At 42.6% G+C, this 12,560-nt stretch overlaps 1 protein-coding gene across 1 annotated transcript in view; it reads right to left on the reverse strand.

Moving 5' to 3' along the window:
• Positions 1-12,310, reverse strand: part of LOC106644239 (uncharacterized) — a 38,416-nt gene extending 26,106 nt beyond the window's left edge. Inside the window, exons 1-2 of the mRNA XM_089598492.1 lie at positions 12,051-12,310; positions 3,600-3,833 (exon numbers count right to left, since the gene is read on the reverse strand). Coding sequence (XP_089454618.1) covers positions 3,600-3,833; positions 12,051-12,102 — 286 coding nt within the window. The 5' untranslated portion in view covers positions 12,103-12,310. The remainder of the gene's footprint in view (positions 1-3,599; positions 3,834-12,050) is intronic.
• Between the last annotated feature and the right edge of the window lie 250 nt (positions 12,311-12,560).

A 12,560-nucleotide genomic window follows, 5' to 3' on the forward strand; every position in this document is an offset into this window, starting at 1 on the left:
AAATCCATCGGCGGTAATCCGTGTACGGCCCAACGAGCGGGTATATGTGTGGGAATTCAATTACGGAAGCTGTTCCCGATAACAAGCCGATATAATATATATATACATACCCCCTGCGTGCAGGCCAGGTTGCAAGAAGACAACATCCGATGCCTACATACAAACACCTGCATGGGCACTTACGCACGTCCAATTTGTTGAAAGAATAACAAGATAGACGTGTATACGCACATATATGTACGGGTAATAATATATATTGCAAGTGCCTATACAATATATACATGCGCGCATAAACGAAATAACTTGGGCGCGTCATGCGCACATCTCGCTTGTTACTTCTACACGCGGTTTACGACAGCTGAAACCGCTATACTTATTGATTAAATGTATATACGCGACGGGGGAAAAAAACTACGTATATCCAATGAACTCGGCAAAAAAGAACCGATTTTTACGCGCCTGTGTGTACGTATATGAAAGAAATGTACGTTCAACGTGCCTATACAAGTATATACCGATAGTCCGAAAAAAAACAACACTGACCGGCAACGCGTTCGCTCTTTTTATACATCGTATTATAGCTGTACGGTATACCTAATAATAATCTCTTCTCACCCATACATTTTCCTGTATACACGTATAGTGTGTACACAAGAGTACAATATTGTGTGTAGGTATGCCTGTACCTATATATACATGTATACAAGCGAGTACACTTTTCGCACTGACCCAATTCCCGGGGCCGGCAGCGTGTCCTTGACCGCGAGGAGGTGAGGCCGGCGATGCCGGCACTTGTATACGCGGACACACACACATACCCCGGCAAAATTTCATTCGTATAGGTGTCTTACACATATACTTACCTACACTGTCCGAAGAACAGTTCAAAGATGGTAAGAGAAAGAGAAAGAGAGAAATTACACGGGGAGGGAAAAGTGGGAGGCGCGGAAAGAGCCTGTATGTATATATACGTTAGCGTATACCGTTACATCCGAGATCGGTATATATACCTATACTCTCTGTTCTTACACGTATATAGTATATATGTATACCCACGCATGTATATAATAATATGTTTAATGTATGATACCACGATGAACCTGCCCGTGACTGCGTTGCTGTTATATGAGCCGAGCTTTCTTTTTATAATGTATACCATATAATATATATTATATACTATGCATATGACTTGTGCATGTGTGCATCGTGCCATACATGTACACGAGAATATATTATACTTGTATACATGTATGGGCTTTAACGTATATATGATTATATGCGCGTACGCGAGCAAGGAGTGCGCAGGATAATAATGTGCGTTATGGGTTATTAATGAGACCGGGGAGCTGATTGGGGTTTTAATTGATTGACTTGTCGGTCGAACAATTAATATAAATATAATCAGCAGCGCGAGAGAGAACTACGGAGGAATGCTGGTGAATGTACGGGACGATACGCGTGCCGAACTTGATTTTTGTTTTATTGCTCGACAAATTCGTTTTTTCTTTTTTTTTTTTTTTTTTTAACGTAAGCAATCACAGTTAGTTTTAAAAATGAGTCATTTGTGGCGTTTTCAAAGTGATGTACATAATTATATTTGTAACGAATCATTTTTAAAGGTATTAAGTAAAGTGCGAGTCAAGAGTCAAATTGTGCACGTATTTTTATTAAAAATACATTAAGTACTCTCTCGAGCCTCGGAGGATAAATTTGTTTAAAGAAATTCGAAAAAAGCAAAAAATACCCTTTAAAACCGAAACTTTGGCGTGTTTTAAGTAATAGGTGCCATTAAAACGTCAGAACCGATAAATACCGGAGTCATTAGTGAACGTCGAGAATACGTATGTAATTGTTATACCCGTGCGCAAAAGCACCACCACCACCAACGGCGGCAGAAACAATGACCTATACAACCAAGGTATACATATACCGATCAAGGAATTCCTCGCCAAGCATCACCGATCACCATACACCTATACGTATACACACAACCAAAGCGAACGATCTCTCGACGCACTCGTTAATTCCAAACAAGCGATCTGTAAAATATTGAATAGTGTGTACTGTATATTGTATACACGTAATGTATATACCCTTCTCGGCTCATTAAGTCGAACCAACGGAAAGAAATCCTCGCCGATCTTTAGCGCGCAAATTCCAGTCGCGTAAGGCCCGAATTCCTCGAGTTTGCGTGCAACATCAGGTATGCTAAAATAGGGGCGATGCATGCAAGTTACCGGTGTATTTATTTATTTGTTTCAATGGTTGATACGTAATTATACATATACATGGAATGTAAAAGAGCAGCGGCCAATCGTTTGAAACGAGCCAAATCGATCCAATAACCCTCGTATAGGGTATATATTTGGCTTCATCTCATCAGATAGCGTAAATAGGAGTAAGGGTTAGAGCTTGTGCACTTGCAAGCTCAGCGAAACGGCGAGCCGTACAAGCAAGTAAGTACATACGATAATACACGCGGTTGGCCGCACTTGCTGATGGCCATTTGAATATAAACGCAGGAAGTGCAGGCTGATGATGCAGCCATCCGTGCGCCACGCGAGCCATTGTTCTCGGGCGCGCGCTCGCGTGCCCCTCCATTATGCAGCCTCATCGACACTTGCTCCTGCGCGGCTTCTTATAAGTATAATATATCCTCCTACTTTATTTTCACCAATACAGTGGTACACACATACGGAGACTATCTATCACCTGTATAATATATATAGAATGTACATGCATAACAGCCAAGGACTTGGACGCAATATGATGGCCTCGGTGCTCTTTCCCCCCTGATTTTTTTTTTTTTTTTTTTTTTCTTATTTTTTGTATCGATTATACACGTTTTGTCAAAGGAAAAAAAAGAAAACTTATAGGTGTGCTTTTGTATAAAATACAGTGGATGCAGGGGAGCCAAGTATCCTAACGCCTATTGTATACTATTTTCAAAGGAAGCTTACACTGCCATTACGTTTTCCGAGCCGTTTCCTATTGTCCATGCAGATTACTTATACCCGTTCGGGAATTCTCGAGCGTTCCCCTGCACGTACTCTTTCTTTTTTTTTTTTTTTTTTTTTTTTTTTTTTTTTTTTTTTTTTTTTTTTTGCAGTTTAAGGAGCTAATGTAAGCAAGGAATTGAATTATTCAATGCGCGCGAGTAACATTTCTCGCAAAAGCTCGCCGTCCCTCGGTATAATATGGGTACATTCCCGCGGTCTCCAACCATTTTTATACGGATTCGTTAAAAAAACGTACATACTCTTCCGTTTGTTCTTGGTGCAACGTATTGGTATAATTCCTGAATAATGCACGGATCCACGCATCGATTACAGTATAGGTACAAAAATGGCCCAGCTGTAGATTTCATCGATAATTCAAAAAAAAAAAAACATATATAATTAAACAGCAAGAGTATTTTTCATATCGGGCGACAGCATCGTTGTATCACCGATCGTGCGCACACCCAACGCACAATGCAACCTTCGAACGAATCAACGATCCGATCTCTGTGTGGTGTAACCCTCTGTAGACTAGCCATTTGACTCTTTGTAGGTACTCGTGTTTGAAATGAAAAAAAAAAAAAAAAAAAAAAGACTCACCGCAAAAGGGCACTCCCTCGGGGTTCCATGTCCCGTCCTCCCGGCACTGTCGCCTGGCCGGCCCGAGTAGCTCGAAGCCCCGCTCGCAGGCGTAGGTGGCCACTGTGCCGGTCGGAAAGGGCGAGCTCGCCGGCCCGTCCTCCTCGTCCACGACGTCGTCCGCGCCGCCGTTAAAGCGCACCGAGCTGTGGGCCGGGGCGCCCGGGTAGCCGCACTCTCCGCTCGTCTGCGAAGCTGAAAAAAAAAAAAAGGACATACGTCAACTTTGTTGTACGTTCGTGTTTGGTTATATACATATATATATTATGGGTTAATCGTGCATACATGGCGCAGTGAAGTGCTCTTTGTTTGGTGGTCCAACCCACGTAATCTCGTCTCGGTACGTATGTATAATTATACCTCGCAACGAAAAGGAAAAAAAAGGAATTACGTGTGTTTACATTTGCCGGAAAGAGCGGGGCACGCGCCTGCGAGGGATTTTAATTTTTCCAGGCCGGCAATTATTGTTACGTCCAACTCGCACGCGCATACATAGGTACATTATACATGCATATATATATATATATACCAGGTGCAGGGCTTTTGGATTTCTTCTCTCACTTGCCTGCACCGCCAACGTCATCGTCCCGTATCCTTCGAGATTGAAGCGAGGAGAAGAAAAAAAAAAAAATTCGCCGTCACGTACCGGACCCACATCCATACGTACATGCGCACGTGTAATGAATGCACGTATATATTTATATAAACGCGTGCACAGTATGTACATGGGTAACATACACGTAAGAAATGATTATTATGCAGTCGAGCGAGTACGTGCTCTCCGCGCACTCATCGCGGTGTAGGGTCCGCAGGTGCTGGCGTTGAAATCTCTGAGGCTGCAAACTATCGCGATGGAGATTCCCATGCTTGCACTTGTTCAATATCATGCTTCGCTATGCACGTATGAAAAAAAGGTACCTGTATTTTTTTTTATAAAACAATTTGTTTTTCTTCTGTTTTCTCTAGTTTGTACTTCAAATTCTCTTTTGTAAAGCTCGTGAGCTTTAATTGTAGGCCCTCGACCTCCAACAAAGCCTCTATATACCTTTTGTTGTCCATTTTAAAATCTATTCTGTGATTCAAGAGAATATAATCATAAATTTTTTTTTGTTTTTTCTTTGGTTTTTTTTTTTTTTTTTATTTGCGCCAACAGTAACGAATTATTTCAAAAAAACGATGATTCCAGTATACACGCGATGATGCCCACTTTCGTCAAACGAGCGTATATGCAACAAAAAAATATACACGAGACCAATACTTATCGTGTCGACACTAACGAGCCAGCCGTACGTGTATGCGCTGCAATCGAATCCGAGCAGTGTACGACTACGCCCCATTATCAAACCGCACGCAACGACAATAAACTCGATGAAACGAACAAAAAAAAAAAAAAAAAAAAAAAAAAAAAAAAAAAAAAAAAAAACACAATGAAAAGTGACGAAAGTGCACCGCGATGTGTATATATGCCTGCCTGCGTTTCTATACCGCAAATGATAATTCGAAAGAAACGCAGAAACGTCGTTCGCGTCGTTACGCCGATGCCCCCCACCCCCTTGAGGTAGTTATTGTATGCATATTACTGCACCGGTTGTGGGTCCTATATGCGTAGCCGTTGTTGTGACACTAATTATGCATATACATGTGTTCGTATATACATGAATACGCAAAAATATATATCATCGTCTCTTGGGAAACTGTACGTGTAATATGCGCGCGACAAAACTCCTACGGGCGCGTGTGCGTTGTCTTCCGCTTTTGGGGTGACGAGAGGAAATGACAATGAGGCGTGACATACAAATATATGCACTTTTTTGACGACTGATGCGTGACTCAAAAAAAAAAAAAAAAAAAAAAAAAACCATTTTCCAAGAAACAAATAGACGCAGTAGCGATTTCTCAATAAGCGGACTACAGGTAAGTATTCACATACATATACAGAGGGTAACGTCGCGATCGCGTTGCGATAGGATTTCTTTTATACATATATATATATATGTGCATGATTTTCTCCGGCGTGTTTTCGCAAATGCGACTCTTCAAACGTGTACCTCCGACATTATTGTGCAGTGGGTATAACGTATAATATACATGTACACCTAAAACGTATGGGGTATATAGCTCGTCTGCCCCTTTCGCCATCCCGCGAGCGCTTGCCTCTTTTCACGTATTTCCTAATTATCGAAATCTCCGCGCGGTATATTTTGCAAAAACATAAACATATACAGGCGCATCCTTTCGCGCCGCGTTTCCTCATTTTCTTCTCTCAAGGTGTAATTATTTATATCGGGAGTGCCTTTCGTGAGCAACACGAGTTTTATACTTACTTTGGTATACAAGTATTTAGGATGAATTTATCGAGTATCCTTAAACGCACGTTTTGTTTGTCCGCAGCGAAATTTAAATTCTTATGCACTGTGCCGATTTTTCATCGATTATTTGTATATAGGTATGAAGCTTCAATTTTTCTCTCAAACTCGATCAGCGGGGACATAAAATTGCCGTGATTTTAATTTCAGGGATGCTCGTACCCGTGAAACGAGAGTATATTTTCACCCAAAGATATATAAAGAAAGAAAAATTGAATTGTCTTCTGGATACCGATCTCTCGAGTTAACGAAATTAAACATCAAATAACGTGCACGTATACGTGGTTCGGTGAAACCTTGTTCTCAGCTACATACCTCCCGATCTCTCTATATCGACGAGGTCTAAACCCCATAGAAATCCAAAGTCCAAATCACTAGCCCATTTATACATATACATGTATAAGTACACGTAATGCACAGCTGGCGTTTCCGCCGGATAATTGGCAACGGCCGGACATCAATATTGCCCGCTGCTGCATGTGCACTTGGGTGGTGTATAAGTATACCTACATAATGATATCACACATGCACGTATACGCCCGCAGACAGATCCCTTTCGCTGATTCGCTCATAAATATACATATACACGCTTATAAGGAGAAAACGCGCGCTCGCCCTGAGCATTAATACGAGCGTGGTATATATACTTTGTACTTGTGGGGAAATTTTCCGGGAGGATTTATATCAAAGTCCCGTTGCCACCTACGCGCTTGATGAATCGCTTTTTTCCCCTCTCTCTCTCTCTCTCTCTCTTTCGTAAACGCTACAACCAACAGTAGATCGGTATGGGCAAGGTGTCGTCGCGTGTATCGTCAATGGGTGGTTCCTCCCATTGTTTGTGGGCAATTGCCATTCGTTAAACACAATTGCGTGAATAATCATGGGTCTATGAGTTTGATTTTTTCTTCTCCATGTTGCACCATTGGAAAATTGAAAATATAATTTTGTACATTTGCAAGGACAATTATTATTTGTCATACGATCAATCGGATCTTTTTTTTTTTTTTTTTCAAGAAAACAGGAGAAAAATGTGCGCCCATCGATCCAAGAAGGAATAGAGTACCGGTATATAATACATGTATATCTACAGCAATAACAATAACAATAATCAAATATAGAGCGATCGCCATACAACTCCATAAATATATTACACGCAGATGCTCGATTGTGTATGCACTTCCAAGTATGGGTGGGTACGGGTATATATACGTGCAAACGACGAAGCTCGGAAATGACCGTATAAGCGACGATAATCGAAAATTCCTCGGGCACGGCCAAAGAGAGCCGCTTGTGGGAATCGGCATGCGAGCGAAAGCTCCGCGATTGGAAACCGATTTCCAAGTTGCCCATACACTTGTTTGCCAACTCGCTCTGTGTACATATAGAGTATCGGGGTACGTGCTATCTATATATGTATACCTTTTGTTTTACGTATACATTAGCCCGCTCATCCACGGCTTCCGGATGGTATCTTTTTGACCCCATGATCGAGAACCACGGAAAAGCTAAACCCACGTAGTAGTAAGTACACACGTGTTTAAATTTTAACGCGAAAAACACAAGCTCCAATGGTATCGGCGGGGCTCGAAGGGTAACATTAAATTAAACCACGACCTTTTACCTCCCTTGGGCCCCTAACTCTATATTCAATATATATATAGGTATTCGTTCGATGTCCGCCCCAAAATAAGGCCCTCGCCGATTTTCCTCGCGAGCTTTATATCTTTCACCAAAAGAAGTAAGTCGGCACTTCTCTCTCTTGTTTTCTGTTCCGCGTTTCTCCCGAGCCGGGTAAATTCACTCGCACAATGGTGACAAGGAGAGGGAGGAGGAACGACGAATCAGCGTCCAAAGTAGGTTGCCAGGCCACTACTGTGCCGTACGTCCACACAGGCGCCGGGCGCTTTTCTTTTCTGTGTATACCTATTCGAGAAAGAAAAATCGAACGTTGGCAGGGAAATTCCTCGATTTGTAAGTCCCCTGCTTGCAAGCTCGTCGGCAAAAGCGAGGCAGAGACGCGCGTGACCAATCGCTCTGGTCGCACCCTCGCATGTATCTCGCGATGTTGGAAGAGAATATACCGTTATTGTACAATTAGCTGGGTATAATTATTACATGGTGGGTATATCTTACGTATCATTTAGTTGCAGAAGGAAAAGAAGAATATAATCCGATCGGATGGGCTCGGGTGTGGGAAGCGCCGGGGGTTAGTTAACTGAAACCGCGCGTACGCGCGCCTACTTGTGTGAACGCGCCACCTTTGTTTTTCAAGTAGGTACACAATTACACATAGAGAGAAAGAGAGAACACAAAACGACGATGCACTTGATTGTACATGTATGATTTTCCCCGAGTCATAATTGTGCGCGCGTTAATATGTGAACGACGACGCGGCGGCACGAGGATGTAATTATAAAAAGGCCCGGGTGGCGGGGCGCCAAGTAGGTTGGGCCAGTCGTTGCGACGGCTCTTATTATTTTTCTTTCTTTTTCCTCTCCTCGCTCAAAGTGGATCAGTAGGTTTTCTATTCTCGTATTCTTTGCGCCACGAGGGAGGCCTCTCCGTCCAAGTTGTTGGGAGTGGATTATGACGCGCGATACGCACGTTGTCGTGATCAGTGTGCACGAGGAAAGGGTGATGAAGGAATAACTACTGCGTATGTAGATAAAACAGTATACTGTAGCATATTGCGGATTGTACAAAAAATTAATATGCGAGGACACCCATAAAAGTGAAATCATTTCGCTTGTACGCAACGTGTCAAGTTCAACCGTGGAGATATTAAATATCTTTTCATAACTGTATTGATTTGTCGTCGATCCGAGCGATAAATCGTCGATTTAGTACTTTCATCTCTGTTTCAAGAAATAAATCTAAAAAAAAAAAAAAAAAGATCAAGCACAATGAACGTAAACTGTAGTATAACCGCGTCGTACGAGTATATAGATATGTATATATTATGTTGTGTGTTATGTTATTAAACTCAGAAACGCGTGTCAACAGTCGGGCTACTATACTTTGACTATTTCAGCGTTAGGTATATATAAGAGTAAAGCAAACGTTTCCGGTCCGCGACAGGTTTTTTTTTTTTAATTTTTTACTCGGTCAGTGGGACAGACAGACAAACTTTCGGACCGGCTTTACATTACGTGTGCGTATTATACATACCCATAGAGGTAAAGGAGACGCGTGAAACAGCGAAATATATATGATGTATAGTATGGCTGTTTGCAACGAGAACAATATGTTATGAGTATGAGTGTATATACGTACCTCTCGTTATTATTCACGTAAAATCGCGTTCTTAACTTTGCACGGCACTTTATCAACGAAATGACAATACACCTTCACATAGAAGAAGAGAGGCATTTTCTATTATCTTCATCCCTGTTGGGTATTTTCGATTAGATACGTGTGCTCCCTTATACGGGTACAACGTGCGGATCAATCAACTAAAAGTATTTTTACAAAAGTAACGGGCCACTTTTCATTATGGATACACAGAATAGAAGAAAATCGGCAAAATTAATTAATCAACGAGCCAAAAGTGATGATCCGCGGTTGCTTGGTATACAGCGGGTGGAACTCACAAACGCATCACGTATACATAGGTATCCGATGGAAAATTTACATCACGCTCCTGTACATGAACGCGCGCGCGTACAGTTCGCTCAACCCAGATAGGGTACGTATATAGGTTCATTATTTATATACACTTACGAGGTGGAATCCAAATCATTCCGCTAGCGTAATATATACTTGTAGGTATATATGTATTGAAGTAACGGAGGGAGGGAAAAGGGTATAATATACAATGCAGGTGCACACACCAGACACCACACACACACCGTACTTACACATTTTCAAGGTATACTCGCACGCGTAGACACATGTATAGGTATATACACTTGGAAATGAAACATAATTGCCAAGAGCTCATCATCACCCCACCTGAGAAATTAATGTTAAGTACCTATATGTATATGTATGGTGAACCGAGTGCGTGACTGTCACCTCTTGTGTGTACCTACAGCGAAGAATACCAATTACGCGTGTGTACGTACATGTACATATATACATCGAGAAGCGGAATGCGGAAGCGATGAATGTTACAACTGCAGGGCGGTTGACGGGAGGTCATTGTGCGATACGCGTTTCGATGAGGGCATATATATATAGGGCAGTTGGTAATAACTAGGTACCTTTACCGCCTCTTGATTTTTCTCTACTTTTGTCCATCGAGTCAATGAAAAACGAAAGAAATTGATTAAATTCCCCCACCCCCTATAGGTATAAAAATTGAGTCAAAATTATTCATACAAAGACCCGGTCTTATCCTCAAGGGTTAATTGTGTACGGTAGATATACTCTTCGTGCGCTAAGGGAGAAATCAAACGATGGAAGCTACGGAGTTGCCGCGGAGAAAGCGAAAAGGTCCGACATAGAAACCACGCATCTTCCCCGGTGCAAATAGATACAGGAAGGGGGGGGGAGGGTTCGGTCCCACAAGAGTACACGAGATAGCCCCAGATCGGTGCCAATCGAAAGTGCAAAAGTAGAAGACGATATCCGCGAAGGGCACCGCGAAAACGCGTGTACAAAGTATATGGGATACGTATAAGGTTTCCGCGTGATGGTCGTGAAACCGCGTACAAGTATATAATACAATACACCCGCAACTCGACACTCCTCCTCCGGGTGTTTTCATTTCTTTGATTGGGCTGATGTGCACGCGGGTGAGCGAAGCCGCAAAATGTTGAGGATCCATGTTTATATAAGGTACACGTGTGCCTCGTGAAAAGGGGGTTAATCGCTTTCACTCGTTTGGCCGTTGTTGGGCCCTTCTTTCAGTGTACTTATTTATACGTCAGCAGATGTTGTGTTTTAGTTTTATTTTATACAGGACGAGAGTCACGAGGACCACGGATATGAGATCTCCTCGTAGTGCGGGGTGTTGGCGCGCGCAAAACGATTTTCCATTACAATATACCGATACTCGCTGCTGGAGATCGGTAAAAGATCGGTTGTTTTTTTTTTTTTTTTTTTCACACGCGTAGACTCACACCCTGGTGGTCCAGATTGATTAGCAGTGGAGTCGATGTCTTTTAGTCACGGCGTGAGAAATCGGTAGCTCCCGAGGAGTCATGTATATTCATGCAGTGCATCTACATATGTCACGCGCGTATGACAAGCTGTTACATGGCTCACACGGCTGTGCAGCGCGATGGGGAAAGAGAGATAGAGTCGAGAGCCATCGGATCTAAAATGAGATCTGCATCTCGTGTATACTACGTACATAGGCAACTTGACGCGGTGTTTCTCGCGCGCAAGTCTACACGTTTTCTTACATACGATTTATTGGGACGGCATTCTTCGAGTGGCTGAAAATCAACCACGTCATTTACGAACGGGGTGCCCGTGGAAGTCAATAACCATAACAGTAACAAAATCGAAGGGGAAGTTTTGCAAGTATACCGTACCGATTTCTTTGCGATCGTATAACCAACGGCAAATTTTGACGATTTTTCACGCACCAGAGACCTTACATCTGATTGTCTAGCAGCTCCTCGATTTACTTATCGTTCAAAAAATGCCAAAATCGTCCCGTCCCCCCACGCGTTACCCCATTTTTCTCCTTAAAGGCCTTTCCCATCTAGCCCTTCATGATAACCAAGTACTCGTAAATAATACCTAGTGTAGCAGAATAGACATGATGGGTAGTTACCCACAGTATTATATACGTGCACAACGATGCGCAGCTGCGCCAGACGGACAGTCAGACGCTAAATGGGTATACCCTTACGTATATGGAGACGCAAGAGACACATAACGGTCGGCTATACTACAAGTACCTGTACGTGTACTCGAAAGCGCCTCTTTTCACGTACTTTGTATGTAATGTACCTGCACGTGCTTGCGTATAATGAAGTAAGGATGTTATGCAATTTAAAAAAATGAAGCATCCAGAGCAAAAGTCGGTTTTGTAAAATTGACACTGGTAATGGTGAAAAGGGAATAAAAAAAAATAATAACTTGCGATACGCACCTTGGGCCAGCAAGCCGGCCAGCAGGAGCACGACGATCTTCCTGAGCTCCATGTCGGGTGTTTGCTTAGCGCGCGATTTCTCGCCCAGTGCGGCTCGTCGATCGTGTAAAACCGTGTCCTCTGCCGATTTTTCTTTCTTTTGTTCCGGGTTCCCCGAAGCGTCAAACAACTGCAGCAACAACAAGCACAGGAACAACAATAACAACAACAACAATAATAACGAACAACAACACCTGTCGGTTGGTTATTTGCCGCGACCGTCCTGCGGCCTCATAGTTCCGTCAAAAACAGTCCTAAACTAATTGCCGCGTACAATCACGGAGAGATCGGTTCGTTAGCAAAGAAGAAGAAGAAGAAAAAAAAAAAAAAAAAACACAATTTCCTCTCTGTCTGTTGTGGTAAAAAAAAAAAAAAAAGGTTACAATAATCAAGTACGAGGGTTGCGAGCTCGCGGTGGGCTCGCGAAGCGTGTCGTGGCGTTCGTTCTCGAAGACTGAAGGCGCGCACCGC

This window comes from Copidosoma floridanum, unplaced genomic scaffold (assembly GCF_036245765.1).
Source record: "Copidosoma floridanum isolate Cflo_tuat_1 unplaced genomic scaffold, Cflo_Japanese_pri ptg000006l, whole genome shotgun sequence".
Taxonomy (NCBI): Eukaryota; Metazoa; Arthropoda; class Insecta; order Hymenoptera; family Encyrtidae; genus Copidosoma; species Copidosoma floridanum.